Source organism: Blennius ocellaris (genome assembly GCF_963422515.1).
Source record: "Blennius ocellaris genome assembly, chromosome: 2".
NCBI lineage: Eukaryota > Metazoa > Chordata > Actinopteri > Blenniiformes > Blenniidae > Blennius > Blennius ocellaris.
The window spans coordinates 10025355-10047640 of record NC_137651.1 but is presented as its reverse complement, the minus strand read 5'-3'; the positions used below and the strand labels follow the sequence as shown (position 1 = coordinate 10047640).

The following is a 22286-nucleotide window of genomic DNA, read 5'->3' as shown; positions in this document are numbered from 1 at the left end:
CAAGACTACAAATTGATGAAATTTCCTGCTTGCAGTACCTCATTATGCACAGGCTAAGCATTGTTTTTACCAAGCAGAGTGCGGGTAATTTATTTTTCTAATGGGATGTGTTTATTTTTGACTAATGGGACAGCGCCGGGCACTTAGCTCAGCGAAGCAGGTCTCGGCGTGTCTGTCATTACTGCTGTGAGGTAAGGAAATGAGCTGGAGGCCTGCAGTGAAGAAACTGGACTTCCTGGCAAAATGAAAGGCAAAGGTTACACTGTGTTGAGTGGGTTAGGGTGTCACTGCTGGCAAGAATAGCCTGATAATAGATGATTTTACGGCAACTATTTGAAGAAAAAAGTCAAGTTGTGGCAACTCCAGTGGGGAACTCATGCAGTGCCTGTATTGTGGATTATGTCTCATTGTCTAGCATGTTCCCCAAACTTGTCTTTTTCTCATTGTTAACCAACAATTGTATTAATAATAGTATAATTTATATACATTTAAAATATTTCTTGAAGTGCTTCACTCACTGTACCATCATATAAAATATCGACACATATAAACCGAAGGGAATTGAAACACAAACAAAAAATGTAAACCTAGTCAATTATTTCCAGGAATAACTCCCAGAAACCTGTTGTTTACATATTTACACAACACTTTAACCTCCTTCAATAACCTATTATTGAGTATTTGTACAGTGCATTAAAGAGTTCAATGTGCCATGTTGGTTAGTTTTCTGTCGGTGCACACGCAACATTTTGTGAATTCTTCATAGAAAAAAGTATTATACTGTTTACTCAAAGACAAGCAGTGTCAAACTCATTTTAGTTCACCCACATGTAGCCACATTTGATCTCAAAGAAAATGAGGGCATCTTAATCAATGCATATTTTCTGAACCTTTTTCATTTTTTTTTTGTAGACCTACTATGAACAACGTTATAAAGTTGACACTGGGAGAAAAACACTTGGCTTATTCTAATCTTACAACCTGCTGTGACCAAATTAGTTACAGCATTTACCGAAACATTGCTGTTATTGTTTACTTTATCATTTTTAGACTTTGCAGGCTGTAATCGAGCCTGGCACGTGTGTTTTGGCCTCCTAGTCGTATGTGTGTCACTTCTGCTCCAAGACATTGAAGTGAAGATTTTTCACTCTTACCCAACAACCCATTAATTTTAACCTTTATTGGGCGGTGCAGAGTTTGTGTGTGAACTGTGCATAGGGAGCAGGGTGTCTTCCAGACTTGGTGTTTGGTCAGACCCCGATGTAGTTGTTTGGGTTCGGGTTAGAGTGACTGGGCTGATGCAGTACCCGGTGACCTGGCTTAATAATCTTAAAAAAAATCTCCACCATTGTCAATCGAAACAAGGCCACACCCGATATACTGTTGATGTGAAATTTGTCAAATGGTGATGCGTCACAGATTTCGAGCCTTTCCCATAATTGGCTTAATGAGTCGGTTTTAGTGTGAAGATCATGTTGGCAAAGAGGTTGCAGGGTTCGTGATAAGTGTCTTTATTGTTAGTGCGAATAGAACTGGACTTCAGATGACTCGGTGTGTGTGTGTGTGCGTGTGCGTGTGAGCACGCGTGTCTCAAGTGTTGTAAAGCACTTTCATAATGTTCTCAGGTTAACATCGCTGCAGTATATAAGTGAAGCCCATTTACCATTTGAATGCTGCTGTAACACAACACCATTAAACAGTAAAAGCCTCCATATTTCCACTTTCTCGAGCCTTCTCATTTGACAGCTGCGTCAGATCCTTCCTGTCTTTGGTCCCCTCAGTGTCTGCGTTCTTCATCATATTTTTTCTCCTTTCTTTCCTCCCTTCTTCTTCACCCTCTCCTTCTTTCGGTCTGCTAGATTTCCTGAGCTCTGAAGAAAAACAAAAGTAACTTTTTTTTCTGTCTTATCTTTTGTCCCATCCTGTCTATTACCCCCCCCACCTCCTCCCCCTCACAGTGTGATAATCTAAAGCCTGTGCAGGGAAAGCATTGCTCATTTCACTGCCACCCTGCACGCGCACACAGAAAGAAACACACACACACACACACACACACAAACAGTCCGTCTCCCGGTGTCTCATGTTTGTTTGTGTACATTGGAAAGGCACAGCTCTAATTGAGGGGCGAAGCTTCTTCAGATGCAGCGGATGCCTCTCTCCCAGCGGGGGGAACACAGATCTGCCTCTGGGGAGCACAATTAACGCCTTTTTATTGTTTTCTAATGAATTACACACAGAGGGAGCGGGCGAGCATGTGTGAATTGAGGTGAAACCTTGAGGAGTTTGTTTGGGAGTAAGAACATGCCGTGTGACGTGTGTACTGGTGCAATCTGGTTTTGTTGTGTTTGGCGAATTGTGAACTGACTTTGTAGAAGCTTTCACACGTTATATGTTAAATTATTTTCACATTATTTTAGCCCATTATTTAGGTCTGTACACAGCAGACATATAGGGGCATTGCTAAAGAATTTGATTATGATGGAAAGAGAGCACATGCGCAATTTTTTTCTGGTTTGCTTTTAAGTTTATGCATTCATTTAAAAAGGAATTTGACAGACTTGCTCCGTGTCAGAAAACAGGTTTTTCTTTGCTTCCTGCTCATAACTTAACATTTCGCAACCCTCTGGCCACAAGCCAATCATTGTTTTTACAAGTTGCTGTCACTTCACTGGTTAATGTCATTAGAGAGGTTAAACCCTCGCAGACAGTGCGTGGCAGCAGCAACAGCAGTGTGATTTGGTGTTTTATTACCCCTTGTGGAGCTGGCAGGAGCGTGTGTCTGTGTGTGTTTGTGTCTTCATTTAGGGATGCATGGACTTACACATGCCTCAAGGCCAATGTAAACAAATGCTAATGTAATTACTGAGTGGGCGTTGTAATAAACTGTAACTAAGATGATTGCACAGCACACAATGATCACGACAGTTAAGCAGTAATATGTTATTGCTCAAACCAAGACTGATCGTCGTGTCATTGTAATTCAGCAGGCTAAGTAAGCTGTGTGGTGCTACGCTGGGTTCGGATTCTGTACGGCACTTCTTCATGTGGCGTGTAATCAATTTATTTTATTTTTTTTGTTCTTCTAAATGCAACACACTCAAATGTAGGAAACAGACGATTGAATTATGGCTTAAACAGTTGTTGAAGCAGCTGAATAAAAAGCGCGAATGTGAAAGCCTCGAGTGTTCTTCTCTGGTTTAATAACCATTGGTAATTTTTTAGCTGTCGAGTAGCGCCATTCAGTGTGAGCGTTATCCTCCGTGTCACCTGCTACGTGGGAGACGCGCGCGCACACACACACACACACACACACACACACACACACACACACACACACACACAGACACACGCACCACCATGTTGCGTTAAGTGTGCCCCACTCGGTGTCGATGTCGGTGCCTTGATGTGCGCTCCGTCTAGGATGCAGCACCCTGACATCACTACATTAAAGGGGGTCATTATATTTCCCCGGCTGCCACCGAAAAGGGACATTTTTACAAAGTGACAAGTTTACAGTTTGATAAATCAGATTTTTTTCCCACTGTGAATGGGGTGGGGAGTCGGGAGATGGGAAGAAGAGCTGGTGTCTGTGGAGAAGGAGGCGGAGGTGGGAGGTAGCGCTGTCTGTCAGCGACGCCCCGGCCCTGTCGTCTAAATGATGCTCCCAGGCAGCGGATTCAGATCCCATCCCCATTAGCATTTAATTTCTCTCTAATCCTACACAGAGGCTCCGCCGCTGCATGGTAACGAGGGCCGCTTTGCCACGGCAGCGCCAAAGAAACCTCCGAGAGCAATCTGTGCCGCTCTCGCCTTTTATAGCTCTGTGCCCCGTCGTAGCCATCATTCTTCCTTGACAATTAAGACCCTCAAATCTAATAGCAATGATATTGGAATTACAGCATGGCCCTTTTGAGGGCATGTCAGGGAAAAAAAAAAAGGGCTGCGCCTCCCAATACAGCTGTCAAAGCACGAGCCCCCCCCCCCCCCCGCTCGTGCCCGCTAAATGTTTCTGATGCACACACGTATGTGCACATACACACACTGGGAAGGGAATATGTTGAGTCTTTGGCTGTGATCTTTGTAAAATGTGCTCTCTGTGCCCTCTCATCCAACTCTCCAAAGGCTTGTTACAGCAGCTTTTGTTTTCTCTCTTCCCCTCTCACTTCTCTCCCTCGCTCTCCCTCTCTCTTTCTTTGTCTCTAAATTTCTCTTCATCTCTTCTTCATTGATTCTCCCTGGTGTGTCAGAGAGTTGCTCTCTGTGTTTTTTACCAGCAGGGTTTTCACAAACGACGAGACGAGGATCTTGGTGAAGTTGTCCCTCGGTGCTCCGCGAGGACAGTTTACGGGAACATTCTCTCTAATAGTTTGAGTTAAAGATTATCACGGGTAAAATATATTTTCGCCGGAGGGACACAGCTGTTTCAGAGCCAAATAAAGTTGTGAAAGCGTGGCGGCTGTCCGTCCTGTCATGAACTGTGCTTTGTAAAATTTCTGGTAGCAGGGGTGTCATAGTAACCAGGCGCATCAACCTTTTAACAAAACAAATGTCAAACAAGTGTCTGTCCTGCTCAACGTGCCCCCGAGCAACACACTCTGCCTTCTTGATGTACTGCAGCAACCTCTGACCTTTATCCAGGAACAGAAACCACTTTCAATTGAACAATCATTGTTGTTTAATGTTGTAGCTTCATGTTGTGTCTCTGTATCTGTTTTGTCTCCAGACTCCAGCAGAGCAGGCTAAGGTTCGGATGCATATGGTCTTGCAGGCTGCAGGTAAGAGGATAATGACGATGCGTCTCGTTTTGTTACAGTCTCATTCAGAAAGTCTTGTCACTTTTTGATACCTACCACATGCAGCCCGACTCCAGTTGAGGGAAGCTAATTTGAAGGTGTTCTATCAAAACACCGCCGCCTCCATTGGTGGCTTGCTTCATTCTGCTGATTTTCCCTGAAGAAATTACATCCAGCCACAAAAGTGGCACTGGTACGGAGTGGAAAGTATTGGTTCCAAACTTTGAATTAATTGGTTTTCTATTTAGTGCCTTTGCAATCTGTATTTAGAAGTTGAGGACACATAGTTTAAAGGGTTGGTCTTTTTCCATCACTGGGATTTTAAGGCATACAAATCAAGAGACAGTATTTACCTGTAATTCATGCTTACTGTTTTGGTGACATAAATCTAGTTTCAAAGCTATCAACCCATCTATCTTCTGTATTTTAATTTTATTAAATTTTGATTGCCAGGTACTATTAAAAAAAAGTATATTTCCACAGCATGAAGACTTTCTGTTGGTGTAGTGGTTTAAAACATGTAGACTGAGCCGGCGCATTTTCAAAATGTTCCATTTTTCAGCCAGTCCGAGCGCCGATTTCGTGTAAACAGACCCCGAAAACTCAACAGAAGTTGTTCATTTTCACTTGAAAGCATTGTCATGTAAACGGTGCCTTAGTAAAATCAGGGATAATTTGCTCCAGGCACGATGCCAGTATGCCACAGCATTTTATTTCATCACGCTTATGACCGCAGTTCCCACGAGTTAGTGTTTTACAGCAGGGCACTTATTAACTTTGTTGTGTTTGTTGATTTTTGTCTGCCTTTTGGCCTGTTTCCAACAGGTATGACATGATGGCGGATTAACAAAGATAAAACCAATCTGTCTTCAACAGGATATTTTACCTGGGCTCACTATACGATTTGGGTGATAACGTCTTGTCTGACTATTATCGCTCACAGTCCAGAGCGCCATGCTGCGCTTCATGCTGCTTCTGGAACATGTCCGAAACACGTCCTGGCACTTCTGGTAGAACGAACTACCCAACATCACTCCAAGTCCCAGGCACAGTCATGATTTGCCAAAAGCTCCTGGTGTAAATAATTTCCCAGACAGACGACCTTTTTCACAGTCTTTTCTCAAACGTACAGCTAATTTAGAGTCGCCAGTCAAACTAACAAAATGAAAAACACTTCTGCAGGCACAAGGAACGTGATTATGTTTCAGGACATGCACAATTGACATATACTTGCAAACCTTTTTTTTTTTGTGTTTCTCAGCTGGACCCTTGAACTTTGAGTCTCAGTCTCATGTACAAAACCTCCACTGAGGACCTACAGGGGTGTGTTCACATAGAGACTCACAGCACACCCCCCTCCCCTTACACACACACAGACGCACGCACGCACACCCACACCCACACCCACACCCCTGACTCTGCTCTGAGTGCTTCTGGGCCCATATTCACTGCAGCTTAATTTCAAACACTCCTCCCAGTACATAAGTCATAGATGTCACCATGCACACGGTGTATATACTCCAGTGTGTATTCGAGGGGTAGAGTTGCGAGCCAGATGTGACAGGCAGAGATTGACTGTGGAGAAAGATGTCTTCATGTTTACAGTCATGCACGCACACACGTACATGCAGGCACGCGTGTGCACAGCACTTCAGAACAGGGCTCTAATTTCACCACAGGAAATATATGAAAGAACCAGCCATCTATACATCATCTATAAAGCACCCGCCAGCCACATACTTACCTCACTTAAGACTTGTTCAGCCTGTAGGCCACAGAAAAACGCTGCCATCGTTTGATGTGATTTCTGTGAATTCAGGCTTATTCTCCACACTCTATTAAACTGTTTAACTTTGAGGAGTTGATTTTTTATTTATTTTTTTTAAGATGGAATGTTTCAACTTAAAGCTCAATAAGCAAGTTTGAAAAAAGATATTAGTTTTGTCCTTTGTTTGTCAGACAACCTTTCCCTCCCTGCCTGCCATGCCACCTCAAGGCTAATGTTGTACTAATGGTGGTGAAGCATCATAAAATTGAGCATGTGGCTTTGAGTGCAGTGGTCCAGACTGGTGCAGACACAGGCCCAGGGCCAGACGCAGGACTAAGGCAGAGGGTTTAATGTGCGGGACATGTCTCTGGTTTTCCTCTCTTTCTTTCCTGGAGGCTTCCAAAAGAACAGGTTTATGGCTCGGTCAAAGACTGTCTTCACTAGAGAGCCCAGGCTGGCTTGTATCAGGCATTTCAGCTTCTCAAGATCAGATCACTGATGGGAAGAAATATTAGTGTATGTATTACTGTATTTAGCTACAGTCAAAGCAAAGCAGATTTCAGTTTGATAAATCAGTTTATATTTGTTACTGAGACTGATTTATCAATCGGTTTCAGCCTTGTTTTCAGCTGCCTTCCCTCAGTTTTGAGAATAATCATTATTTGCCCTGGATAATTTAGATTTTGTTTGTGTAATTACAAATATTAGGGATTTCTCTTTTTTTTTTTTTCTCCTGAAGTCCTCTGAACCTGCAGCTGCTGTCTCTCACTGCCAAATCTTCTAAATTCGTCTGGCTCGCATCTCTTCTTCGATTCACCATTTTAGTGTCTCCTGTCCCTGTCCTTCCATCTATCCGCTTATTTTGTGTCTTACTGTCTTTGTTCCAGTGTTGTTTGCGGGCAGTGGGAGATAGGGATGGAGGGCGAGAAGGAAGCAGCAGATGTTGGGAGGTTGTGTGAATGTTAATGTCCTGACGTAGCCGTGGAGCTTAAGCCTCCACCTCCTCCTCCTCCTCCTCCTCCTCCTCCTGGTTCCCCTCCGTTCCTCTCTGTGCGCCCGCCAGGCTTTCTCTCTCGGGGTCTCCTGACATCCTTAAAGCCCGCGGCTCTCCTCTGCTCTCCTCTTCTTCGCTCTCTTCCACCCCTTTCTCTCCCATCCCCTCCCTCCCCTCCCCTCCTTTTGTCCGTCTATGGACTCTCTCTAGTCAGTAGAGAGCAGATCATCCCATGGCTAAAGCGGCTCAGGCCTTTGTGTTGGGGGGCTCTGTGGACCTGTAATGAGCCCCCTCGGCTGGCCCGCTGGCCTGCTTAGCCGCTCTTTGGGGGCTTTGAGTGTGTGTGTGTGTGTGTGTGTGTGTGTGTGTGTGTGTGTGTGTGTGTGTGTGTGTGTGTGTGTGTGTGTGTGTGTGTGTGTGTGTGTGTGTGTGTGTGTGTGTGTGTGTGTGTGTGTGTGTGTGTGTGTGTGTGTGTGTGTGCGTGCGTGCGTGCGTGCGTGCGTGCGTGCGTGCGTGCGTGCGTGCACATGGGGTGGGGTGAGATGAGGAGGACTCCACTGGCCCCCAATGAAAGGGCTGGATGGATATGTTTATGGGTCACTTCCTGCTTGGCCTACATATCAAACACACACACACACACACACACACACACACACACACACACACACACACACACACACACACACACACACACACAGAGTACAAATATTTCCAAGACGTCATTCATTTAATTTTGAATCACTGACAAAAAAAATGATTCATTTTCATTTTCATGATGTCATTTATAGTTCTGAAACATTTTTTTTTACAACATGATCACCTGCTCAATCTTTATAATAAATGGTTAATCATATATTTTAGTTTTGAAGCCATCTCATCTAGAATATTCAACTTCCAAATTTCATCAGAAATTCTCCGACTCTTGTTTCCATCTTTAACCCTTTTTATTCCAGTCCAGTTGTCACTGACCAAATTGGGCAAATTGGGTACATCTCATCATGATATCTACAACATTCAAAAAAATACCAAACAGCAGCAATCTAGAACTTTTTGCCGTTGTACTAGTCATTGTGGTTTTACTGCAGGACGACTGTCCAATCCATGACCAGACCCTGCAACGTGCCACACTTTTGTAACCTGAGCTCAATAAGTCACACACATTGAAGTTGACATTATCCCGGGAAAAGGAACTGAAGCATTGTACTTTGTTTTTGACAAGTACTATAAAATCAAAAAAGATTTTTTTTTCCCCCTTGTCACAGTATGTGTTGGTCATATCACAGGGAAACCTCCTGCTCAAGTTTTCACGGCACAGGAGCTTCAACTGGATTTATTTAGGCTGTGTTTATCGTGCAGGTTATGTCACTGCCAAAAGCAACAGCGTGTGGCACCCCGAGTATGTTTGATTCTTCTACATTTTATTCCGCTGTTTTTCCACAATACAGTTTGTTGTTATTCTGTACACTTGCAGTGTGTTTTCAGAGCATTGATACACCTGCACATCTCTCGTATGTCACATGTGTGCAAACAATGAAACTGTTTTTTTTCCCCCCACCAAAACAAAAAACACAAAAGAAGACACTTTATTTCATTCCTGCATATTTTTATTCACACACACACACATACACACACACACACAGCACCCTCCCTTACATATGTATTATACTCTTTCCCTTGCAGACACATGCTCAGTTCTTGCATCTTTTCATTGCAGTGTCCATTTCCACTCAAATGAGCATAAGTACTGTGCGCTGTAGCGGGCCTCTCCTTATCCACATGTCAATAGGGAGTGTTTGCAGAACACCCACTTAGGACCTGAGGGCCAGGGGTCATCAAAACCTCCTTCTTCTCTCTATTTGAACCTTTGACAGCAGCAAAACAAACAATCCTTAAGATCTCATCAGAGGCTTGAACTTGGAAGGGCCTCGCTGGTTTGAATTAACTTCTTCTGGTGGTTTGACACCTAGCCGGAGTTGGAAAGAAGAAAACTTCTCATTTCTGATTTTAATAATGTGTAACAGCCCAGTGAGGGATTAGTTTACAACATAGGTTGCACAGTAGCATTAGCTGGAACTGCAACACTGAGTACTTTAGTTCTCAAGCCTATAAGTGCTAAATGTCTGAAATCAAAAAGTGTTTGATGACATATATGCCTGTTGATATATAACTTGTGTTTTATTGTCTTTCCTTACAGACAGCGTGGTTATTTTATTTTTAATATTTGGATGTGTTTAAAGTAGTTATCAGAATTTATCTTGATGCTTGTTTTTTTAACCTAACTTTTCCACTTTTGTTTATAAGAGGTCAAATTATTTGTTGAAAAAGTAAAAAATAACATTAGTTTTTAAGCACTGTTGAATCACAGTAAGCACTCAAGTTAAATGGCTCTGCGCGCACACACACACACACACACACACACACACACACACACACACACACACACACACACACACACACACACACACACACACACACACACACACACACACACACTACACTACCTTTGAGTAGTCCTTTTTTTCCCCCTTTTTTAAAGATGCGAATGAGAATAGAAAGAAATGGGTGCTGTTGGAGTTCCATAATGTCCACGCAGCCATAGACTACATTGCCTCCGTGGCACAGTGGGACTGATAATCTGACAGACTTTTCTATTTTTTTTATGACGGGCTCGAGATAGTGCATGTTGTGTTGGTCTGCCTGTTGGAGTGTCCTGCTCGCATGCATGTTCTCTATTTCTTCATATCTGTTGTTATTGAGTGACAGACATAAAGAGGCAAAGCAGTCCATGATCAGTGGAGCTTAGCGGCATCATACGATAGGATTAATTCTTCCACAGTAAATACAGCGTATTAAGCTTCTCTGTCACAGCAGGGGTCCTGAAAGCGCGCACACACATACACACACACACACACACACACACACACACACACACACACACACACACACACACACACACACACACACACACACACACACACACACACACACACACACTCTTATTCTCATGCTTTCTGCTTCTTTCCTACGGCTTGCTTATGCCTCCAGTTCTCGCTCTCCCTCCCTGTCCCCCAGCCCACCCCCTTAGGCCCTGACAGATGTGTGCTGAACAGACCACATACATGGAGGGTGTCACCTTACCCCCTCTGGAACTAAAGGGCTAATGCGCCACATTTAGGAGGCTGCCGCCCTTTGTTTTGTATGGATGAGAGGTGAACAGGATTGGGACACTGAAACAAGGGTGCTTTTTTTCTCCCTTATATAGCCCACGTCTTTAATTCTGATTGCATATTTGCTTCTTTATGAAACCAGCCTCGTGTCGCCTGTCTTACTTGCTGTCGCCCCCTAAATTTGGCCGTCATTCCAGCAATGCAGCGCAGGATTTCTGAGGTGAAGTGAAGCAATAGCACTTTATCCATCTCTGTCACATTACCATCGCTTAAGTTGAGTCACCACTTGTGTATGGCATGACTGAGGTGATTATCAAAAACACTCGCGTTCACCTCGGTTTTTGGAGGGAGGGGTTTGTGTTTAAAAACACAAGGGAATTACCCAGCAGTAACATGTTCTTACCCTTACTACCGTGTTATTCTGACAACAGCAACATACCATTTAGGCCAGTCAGTGTGGACTGTGTGTGAGGGATTTTATAATCAAACATGGTCAAAACAACTAGAGAAACAATGTTTTTCTTTCTTTAGTTTTAACCCTCTTATGACTGCAGTTTTTTGTTTTTTTTACTTCGTAGGTGTCGATTTGTTAAAAATGTGCAATAGGTGATTGCTTCTGCACTTGTTTCCAAGATAATGTCAACTTTAAATATCTGTCAGTTCTTCAATATTACTGTGGTTTGCTTTTCTTTGAGATTATAAGAAGCTCATGTTACAAATGTGCGACACGCTGATGAACCCGGTCTATTGCAGGTTTTTGTTTTTTTTCTGAGGAAGTCCTGGCGCCACTGTGATAGCTATAATATGGGCTTCTTGGTATCGTAAATGGTTTAGGGATTTTCCATCACGTGTTCCATCAATGACAGCATTATTGGTGAATTGGCTTTACTTATAAAGCACATCATACCACGTTAACTGCTAGAACATCAATGGGAGAAATTAGGAGCTGAGACAAGACGAGATTGGGGATCGAACCGCCGAGCTTGGTTCGGAATAGCTCTATATTCTGCCCCGTGGAGGGAGTTTGTCTTGTATCACTACTACACTCAAACTGAAATGTTCATTACTGTAAATGGCTGGATCTTAAAAATGAGACTTTTGCATCAATATACAGACTTTATGATGGTTCCCAAGGAAGAAAAGATTCACCAGATTCACCAGTGGTAACATGAGCATGAGCAACATACACACTAATATTTAGGAACTGCTAGATATTGAAAGTTTTATGGAAAAATGGCCAGAAGCACACATTCAGTCATCGAATTCAACTCAATCCAGACACGTTATCATAAAAAGGGTTTCATGTCTGAGTTCAACAGACTCTCAGCAGAGATGCTTTGTTTTCCTGTGATACTCTCAGGCAGAATGCAACAAAATAGCAGTGCTCAAATGAATGAAACAATTGCACAAGTGCAACAGAAATCCCCTTTTGCATCTGTGCAGGAATGTGTCTCCTGTTGTCCTTTGGGGAGGATAATGGCACAGGGATGTCCTGTAATTTAGTCTCTCTAACCATTGATCAGTTGGATTTATGTGCCATTACCTCACCGTTCCAGTCAACACTCGTAATTATGTTTCGCAGAGAAATATAGAGAGAGGCAGCGAGAGCACAGAATCGCCACTTACACAGACCCGAATACCTGAATAAGACTTTAACAAACAGTCGCTCACGCTCGGGTCGGAGCAGATTAACATTGGTGGCAGACAGACTGACCTCCAGATGAGAAGGGTGGGTGGATGACTGCATGGAGAGATGGAGGTTTTTGTCAAGCTCAGTTAGAGCCATACCTCATAGGAGAAGCACTTCGCCTCAAGCTGTTGCTCTGACCTGTTCAAAAGAAGTCTGTTTGTGCTTTAAAGGTGCACCTTGGTTTAAAAGCTGGATTTTTTTTTTCTTTTTCGAGATGCTTATCTGTACATTTTTTCATTTTCCTCTCCTCAATAACAAATAAAATAAGTCGTTCAGTTCAAAGGTGTCTGTCAGTTGCATGAAGGAGTAAGTGACCTCACCACTGCATTGATCAGAGGTTTATGTAGAATTGATTTTTGGTTTGTTTTATGGGTATAATAAACGCAGGACCTGCTGCTGGCGGGTTTTCTCTTTCAGGGAGGAAGCTATTGGCACTCCTCCACCCTGCAGTGCTTTACCTGTGATACATTACCTTGAACACTTCTACATAAAAATCAACCATGCAAAAACTGGGGAAATGATTTGCCTAAATTGACTCTATCCTCTTCCATTAGCCCTCTTTATATTATCATTATATTCAGGTAGGTTTTGATTTTATAGCTGTGGAGTCATCTAAAAATGTCCAGGGCATCTTTTACTTTTTCAAGATGATATTTCAATATTATTGTGTATTTTTGATGGTGCTGAGAAGCTCATACTCTCAAATGTGCGGCACTGCGGTAAAACTTGTGACTGGGCAGTCGTACTGCTCATTGCTCTATTTCCTTTGCTGTCTTGTAGTTTAGAAATGTTTATGATTACGATTTTTTTTTTTTACATTTTGAAACCTTTAATTGCCATATTAAAATACATATTGTACTTTGAGTTAGGTTATAATTTTGTACCGCTGGTGGGTGTATTCAGGCTCAACATGTTCCATAAAAAATTTCATCACAGCATCTCCGGGAAAACAATGTCAAATCGAAGTGTCATTCCTTGTTTTTTTTTTCTCTCTCGATGAAGACCGTGCTTGTTTACTGTTTAGCACTGACTAGTGGCATGTCGCTGCATGACATTTCAGGGGTGCCTTGTACATGAATTAAAAAAAATTAATATTTCATGTGTACACTAGCAAGGGGGTGCAGAGGTTTAAAAGTCGAGCTGACTAAATGCTCCTATTCCAAATTTCCGTGCAAAAAAACCAAAACGAAAAACATGCAGTTTTATGCGAGTGTTTCAGAGTTTTGTTTTTGATGTTTTCAACAACATTTAAAACGGCTGTGAGGTAAAACGATACAGCTGTGAAGTACTGTCACATTGAATTTCAGCACTCATGAACGGTCTCTCGTCCAATCAGATTCATCTGTCAGAACTCACGATAAATTACGGCACGCATCTCGAGCATTAGCTCTGTTTTCAATCGGTGGCTAGATTCCATGTTTTCATATGTTTTGTCAATTATTCGTAGTTTAAGGTCTAAGTTGTCAAATTAATGAACAACTTTGCCTGTCTGGCCTGAGGGAACAATATACAGCGCCATTAACGCAGCCACTCAGAGGAAACTCTCTGATTCTGTGTGTGTGTGTGTGTGTGTGTGTGTGTGTGTGTGTGTGTGTGTGTGTGTGTGTGTGTGTGTGTGTGTGTGTGTGTGTGTGTGTGTGTGTGTGTGTGTGTGTGTGTGTGTGTGTGTGTGTGTGTGTGTGTGTGTGTGTGTGTGTGTGTGTGTGTGTGTGGGAATGAGAAGCAGAGATTGAGAGAGCTTTGTTTTTCTTCTGTGGGCAGATTTCAAACAGCATCTGGCGAGCGCTTAAAAAAGACCGTTATGAGTATGTTCAAATCCAAACCGAATCATTTCTGCACCCTCCTTCTCCCTCCTTCCTTTTCCTCTCCTTGTTGTCAGAGTTTAGAGACACATGGTGATATCTTTCCTTCCCTCCTCTCTCTCTCTCTCTCTCTCTCTCTCTCTCTCTCTCTCTCTCTGTCTCTCTCAACATGTAGACATTTCCATAACTGAAAAAAGAATATTTTTAATTTGCTGCTTTCCATAATTTTGCAACATATGGTTTAAACGATTTTGATGCAAATGTATGTGCTAATTATTTGCAGACGAGCCTTAAACAGGCCAGCCATTGAAGTGGAATGAAAGCAAATTTGCAATCACCTTAAATTTTGCTAACCATTTACTGTTAAGTAAACTTTGCTAAGTAATTTAATTACCTTGGACCACTGGCAGGCACTCTGGGCTTTTTTTTTTCTTTTGGATGAGGGTGGAATACGAAGGCTGAATGCAAAGATTGCAGATTGTGAGCAATAGATGAGAAGGGAATGGTAAAAGCATCAAATCACAGCAGCGTTATTGAGTTTCCACAATGGGGAACTATGTATGGCAACATGGTAGAAATGTGAATATTTTTTTAACGTTCCACTCTGATACTGTCTGGTTTGTAGGACTGGACTTGAATTTGTGTCTCTGTAAATATTTCTGTTGGAGCCGCTGAATGCCGCCTTCCAACTGGCTCTGGATTAGACATAAAGGCATTGACCTGTGCGTTCCCACCGCAGTGATTTGGAATCATTTCTACCCTCTGACACTCTGTTCTTCATTCTGAGGCCAGGGTTGTACAATTATGGCAGAAACCTAATCACTTTTTGCTCTTAGTGTAGCCAAGGCTGTTAATCATAAATGTGGATGTCAGTGTATTTATACAGGGGGAGAATATGCTGGTTCAACACAGAGTGGTGTGTGTGAGAGATACTTTATGATGATCTGACATTACAGATTCCATGTCAAAAAGATATTAATTAGATAGATAGATGGATAGATAGATAGATGATAGATAGATACACTCCCACAACATATCAACTAAAGTTTTTCAAGCACTAATTATGGTAGATACTTGTAAAAATCTGAAAAACACAACAAACATTTTGAAATGTTTTAGGTTATGTACAATGTATGATAATAAATATGAACCTTTCTATTCTAATTCTTTGAAAAGTCCCCACTTTTTGTGTTCAGTACAAAATATATACTATATATATATACTATAATATATAATATGTATTATATATATATATATATATATATATATATATATATATAGTTGGACATCTTTAATGTTTGTCATATAGGTGTAGTTAGTTCCCGTTTGTTGAATGTATATGTAATGAATGGAATTTAGTGAAATGTCAACATTTAAGGTAAAAGCTTTTGCCAAAGTGAACAATCAGTATATATACAGCAGCATAGAGAGAGACAGCAGCTCTGGACTGTTTTTCATATACAACAAAAGTAAAACATTAGTCTTTTTCGGTTGCATAATTCTATCCCATTACTGTCAAAAGTCGTATAACGTGTAATTCCCAACATCAGGAAACACTAGCATAAGTTAAACCGACTGAAAGACAAACCTTACAAATGACTGTTTGCAGAGCAGAATATTTGTGGGATCTTAAAGTGACCTGCTGTCGAGCTTCATTTTTCCTCACTTAAGATTCCAACCAGCTTTTCTTCGGAGGTGCTGTATCATTACTTTTGTTTAAAAGGTTTGCAGCTAACACACTTATCCCTTGTCTACTGATAGACAATAATCACAAGACAAAATAGCTTTATTGTGAAAAAGTGCTCTCAGTGATCAGCTATTACTAATGAGATCTTTTATTTAACTTGGCTAAGTGGAGGTGACTTATATTCACGCATTTATATGATGTGAATCAGCCGTGGTTGGTTCACCAGTCAGTAGTTTGGCTTCTCTGTCCTCACCTTGTACGAGTTTTGCACCTCGAGCCAGAAAACACGAGATGAGTTTCAAGTTGGAGGCGCTTATGTGTAAGTGTATCTGCAGCATCAGAGACAGACCTGCAGCCTACCGTGATGTTTCCATTCCCTCAGCCCAGTGCATGCTGGGAGACACCCCACCCCCGCGACCCTGAAAAGAGATCAGAGCAGAAGTAGAAACTGGATGGACGGATGTTCAGCTGTTGTGGATGGATGGGGAAGGGGGGGCTGCTGCAACCTTGGCCTTTATACACTCGTCCCGGTGGATTTTACTGATCACTCTTTCAGATCATTAAATTGATTTGTAATATTACTCCAAAGCACATTTGATGTTACCTCAGAGCCCAATCCAAATATTTCAATACTCTGCATGTTTATTACACTCGAGCTGATAAAAAGTCTGAGCCCGTTTATTACGTGCCTTCTGATGCGGTCGAACTCGGCTGTTGTGCTGCGGAATGGCTGATTCAAATCCACACCAATGAGATGAATGATGTAGCCATGACACTTGTGCCTGCATTTACTGATTCGTGCGAATAACAGTGGAAGGACTGATTTAATGGTCGTCGGTATTAGGTGATACATCTTCCTGTACTGTTGTGACAAATTGAAAGATTGATGGTTTAATTTCTACTTTGAACACATTAAACCGTCCTCATTTGAAGCGCTCAACTCCAAAGTGAGGAGGTCCATCCTATACGCTGTGGTGCAGGTGGTTGAACGGGTCGTCTCCCAATTCCATAGTGACGGTTCGATTCCCATTTTGTGTTTGGAGAAGTTCACAATGGAGAGGAAGGTGTGTGGTTTTGTAGTTGTTGTCAATTAGAGGTGTCACACTCATTTTAGTTGAGGGATCTCATACCACCCAATTTGATTTTGACTTAGCCGGATCAGTTAAGTGACACCATATTTCCATTCGAAATGCACATTTTTTGACAAATCTGAATTGTCCCCTTTATTTTAGTGCAAATCCCTTCAAAAAGTCTACATTTTGGCAAAACCAGCCCAGTGTGAAGAAATACGAAATAAATGTTAATACAAAGTTTCTTTTAGCATCTCCCTGATGCAAAACCCAGTGAAAGCTTATATATATATATATATATATATATATATATATATATATATATATATATATATATATATATATATTGATATAAAAACTATCTGTCTATCTATCTATCTCTATCTCTATCTATATATCTATATATATTCTAAGCTGCACCACTGAGCTCAGTGTCGCTTTGTCAACAGGTTGCAGTGCGATCCAACAGTCCTCTAAACTGCTAAATCCTGTGCAGGGTTGCCAGTCCATCACAGGGCAAAATGCAGAGAGACAGACAACCACACACACTAACGTTCATACCTCGGGGCAATTAAGCTCACTTGTATATCTTTGAAGGGAAAAATGACATGGGGAGAACATGCAAACTCCACACAGAAAGGCCGGTATTCGATCCCAGTCCTTCTGGGTAACAATGCTCAATCAATTTGAAACATGAAAATGTTCATGTCATTTATTAAACATATAAAATATGTATCGTATTTTTTATTTTATTTTTTAATATCATTTCCAATGTGCCTTCAAATAGAAATCACATAATGATGCAACTACTGCCACAGTGTATTTTTGAAGATGTTTTTTTTTTTTTTTTGCTAATTGCTGCTGAGATTTCTGGTACAAGCAAACCAACACGCTTACTCTGTCTCGTTCCTAAAAAGGTGACTACTCTGTTTTTCCTCCCACATGAAAATGAAGGGGCAACACATGCCAAAACTATTTGATACAGCTGGAAACCGAGATAGTAAATCTAAACTTTTACAGACTGATTGCAAGGCTGAACCTTCATCACTGCCATCCAACATGCAAAAGTGACATCTTTAGCAAATAGCAAACCAGGGAGCTCGGCTGGGTCCTGGCGTGACACAACCTACTTACTGATCATGTAATGTATTGCTGTTCATTTGTTTGTTTATTTAGTTTTTATTTATTTAGTACAAAGAACATAGTAACATGTTTTTAAAATGATAGAATATATGCATTTTAACATGGTGGAACTGAATGAAACGTATATCTACACTACGTGGGTAATTTTGTGGAGCTGTTTAAGGCGATGTTGTTATGACGAACTGTCAGTGATGTGGAGGAAAACACGGACTCCCCGTGCAGTTCTGTGGCCTGCCTGCTAAACCGCATCAACAGGCTGCAAACATGCTGGTTTGGTTCCCCAAGCTTTGCATGATCAAGAAAAAATATTGGACTTGACTGGTATTTATTTTTTCATCTCTATCACTTTCTGTGGGAGAGGGGGGGGTGACAAACAAACCCACGTTTTTATGTGTTCGTCTTCAGCCACCATATACTGTTTAATCAACTGTCGTTTAAAAATAAAAGGTCACGAGTTCCTCCCTTTTTTTCCCCTCCCTAGTTTTTTGCATCCGCTCATCAATATGTCCTCTCGTTCTGAAGTTTAAACAGCTTCTTCTCTCCTTTCACTCTGACACGGCTTCAGAGAGACACACGGGAAGGCGAGGCTGGGCTGGAATTGAAGTAATAAAAACCCCTTTGTTTTAGTTTGTATTGGGCCATTCATCATCACTTTATTTAATACGATGCTGTAATTGTGCCATCCCCAACCATCGCTAATGGCTGTGTTCGTCTGTGTTTGCTTTGTTGATGGAAATGAATGAAATTAGGATAAACAACCGCAGAGTCGCGTGTAATCAAGCCCTGATTAATGTACCAGCGTTTCAGCGCCGTTTCTCATTCCACAACACCTGATATCTTTCCCATAAACAAATTGTGTTTGTCTAAATGAAGAAATTAAATGACGCATTTGATGAGTTTATGATTGACCCGGTCCGGCTCGTGGCCCATTACTCTCTGTCTTTGAGGCCAAGAGGTATGTGACTAATGCTCTGTCACCTCCCACATGAGGATTTATCACCACTACTGATTAATGGCAGCCAAACAGCATTTTAATAATTTTATGATTGTGGTTTCTGGCAGTCACAGAGTACGATCTGGAGGGGGGGGGGGGGGTTCCTGATGGAGGGAGAGGGTCTAAAGAGAGAGAGAGACAGCAACAGAAAGTGTTCATCCCAGATTAAATGTTTTATGTTCTCGCAGACTGAGCAGACGGAGGCATGATTATGCACCACATGAATCTTCCTCTTGCACTTGAAAAGTATTTCATACACATGTTTAATGAACCCCCCCCCCCCCTCCCCTCCATTATCACATTGACTTTTCTGCTGGAAAGCAACAAATTGGCAACAAATCTGTGTGAAATACCTCAACAGTGAGTGATAGCGTCCCTGAGGGGCTGAAATGTGCAGATGAATGAGAAAGGGGCTCATTACAGGTTACAGGAAGGTAAGGGTTAAAACCAGCAGATGAAGATTAGAATGCAGTGCATTTTGCAGCTCTGGCTGATATCTCTGATAAAGATAAAATAACTTGTGCTGATGTTTAACAAACGAGAGCACTGTCACAGATCAGTGATGTTTAAATCCAGACTCGGAGTCACTTTGATTGCATTCTTTACTTAACGGAAAGCTGTTATTCACTCACATGAACTCCTTACTGAACTGGTCTGATGAGGCTTAAGATTACTCAGACCACAGTAATGGTAAAAATCATCTTGTAAAGGGAAGATAAGATGCAGGTGCAATGTATTCCTCATATGCAATTAATTCAGAGCATACATTTAATCAAAACGCTGAATAGTTTAGAATGATGTACCGAAGGTCTGACAACATCCTTCCACCTTCTATACTGCTTTTTCCATTTCAGAGGGTTTTTCCTTTGAGCTGATCCCAGCTGCATATGGGTGAAAGCAGATCCTGGACAGGTCACCAAAAACATGTTTTTGATCTATGAGGAATATCCCACACATGCTTGATAGTAACGTTCAAACTTCACACAAGCCTCCAGTACGGAAGTGCTAACCCCTACACCACCATATCTCAGCTTTGACTCTATTAGTTTTAGATAAACTTCATACAGAATTGGTTATCCTTACAAGCAAATCTTGAACTGCCCTTTTTAAATAAAGTTCATACTCTTGGTTAACATCAATACCCAGAAGTGAGAAGACGTCTGAAACATTGCACTCAAGAAAAAACTACTCAGAAATATACATTTCATTTAATTACAATCTCACAAAAATCAATTCTCCAAAAACAAACTGATAATTTTCCTGCAATTACATTTCCTGCAATAACATTTTGTGTTATTCAAAATGCAGACACCATATTTACCAGGGGTTGTTTGTGACCTTGAGAATACAAACAAATGTTTTTTCTATCCAAAGTAGAGCACCTGTTTTTTTAATTATTATTATTATTATTTTGTGTTCATAATAACATATTTCTTTTTTCATAATTGCAATGAACTGTGCTTCAGTACCACTTAAACATCCAAATGCTTGCTACACATTGTGACCTCCTTTTTTCAAATCGATGCACGGGCATGTGCACGTGCTTCCACTCATGTTTATTCTCACTGTACTGACTCCAATCGTTTTGAACAGCATGTGTTTGATTCCTGCCACACCAGCAACCTTTTCAAAGCGAATGTTAGTTTGAATTAGATTAGTGTGGGTCATTTTTCCCTCTAACTCAGAGACACGGGAATAAATGCAGCACGGCTGATAAACATTTAGACACCTGTCGTCTCCAATCTCACGTTCCAGGCCTCAGGAACAGATGGAAGTCATGAGTTGTTTTAAACTTCTAATGGAGTCCTAATTTTGTACAGATTGCGCTGTTACCCCATCCCAATGGGCTGACTCACTCTCTCTCTCTCTCTCTCTCTCTCTCTCTCTCCTTCTCTCCCTCCCCTTTAAAATCTTTTGTAGGCATACCTTTCATAAACACTGATCAGCCATAACATTATGACCACTTCCCCAACGAAGTATAGGCCACCTTTTTAATGATCAAGACAAGGACTTCACCAGACATCGGAGCAGCACATCCTTTCAGTCCTGGAACTTGTGATGTGTTCATTAATCTGACACGCCACAGATGATTAAGGTATTGGGAATTTGAAGCAAAGTAAATACTAGAAAGTCCTTGTGTTGCTCAAACCATTCATGAAGCAATTTTGCTTTGTGTCACTTCCTGCTGAATGAGCCCACTGCCATCAGGGAATATGTTTTCAATGACAACGTCGTCCACGCATGAAACAGTGCTTCAGTCGGAGGTACATGTCAAAGTAACATTCACATGAATGGAAAGACCCTGGGTTTCCCAGCAGAACATCAATGGAAGCATCACGCTGCCTCTGCCAGCTTTCCGTATGTTCCCCAGGGGAGCAACTATATGCATATATTGCTCCATTGTCCAATTCTGATGTTCAAGTGCCCAGTACTGGTGCTCTCAGCAGTGAGAAGAGCTTTGTGTCTGTGGCCTGACAGCTCTGCAGCTTTGCATCCCTATACACAACAAACTGCAACCCACTTTCTAATGGGACGTATGTAACGCCTAAATCTATTTGGGTGCATTTCCTCCTCTGTTACAAATTGGAGCACTCATGCCAGCATTTTGCAAGAATCAGCCTTAGTTGTCCTAGTTGACCTTTTTCCTTCAATTCCTTTTGATAGATGTAACCATAACAAACCGGGAACACCCATCCAGAGCTCCAATTTTGGAGTTGCTTTGACCAAGTTGTCTTAGCCATATTGGTCCTTGTCAAACCCAATGTAATCTTTAAAATTGCTGATATTTCTTCTTCTAACACATCAACTTTTGGACAAAAGGTTAAATTGCTAACGTGTTGGTGGTCGTAATGTTATGGCTGATCTTGTCTGGGCTTTTTTTGGGTGGGGGGGAGAGGCATATCCGCTCCTGATTCACCTAGGCTTGGCTTTGTTTCAAGATTGCACACGCAGACTTTCCTTAGACATAACAACTCCAACAGGTCTCCTCTGTGTGGCTGATGACTGCGACATCCACCCGCACTCTTTCAAAGAGCCAGCATTGAGCATTGCCACATTATTTACACGAGACTACACGCACACATGAACACACACACACACAGTCATCTGAATTGTTCATTTACTCAAGATACCACACCCAACATTTCATTCTTCCTCCTTTCCTCTGCCTCCTTGAGCC

The 22286-nt window shown here is 41.7% G+C and overlaps 1 protein-coding gene across 2 annotated transcripts in view; it reads left to right on the top strand.

Annotated features, from left to right (window-relative positions):
- The window catches only part of rsrc1 (arginine/serine-rich coiled-coil 1), a 142894-nt gene that overhangs the window by 69153 nt on the left and 51455 nt on the right, over window positions 1-22286 (top strand). For both annotated transcript variants that reach the window (XM_080514291.1, XM_080514292.1), the window contains exon 6: window positions 4724-4775. In XM_080514291.1, coding sequence (XP_080370417.1) covers window positions 4724-4775 — 52 coding nt within the window. The remainder of the gene's footprint in view (window positions 1-4723; window positions 4776-22286) is intronic.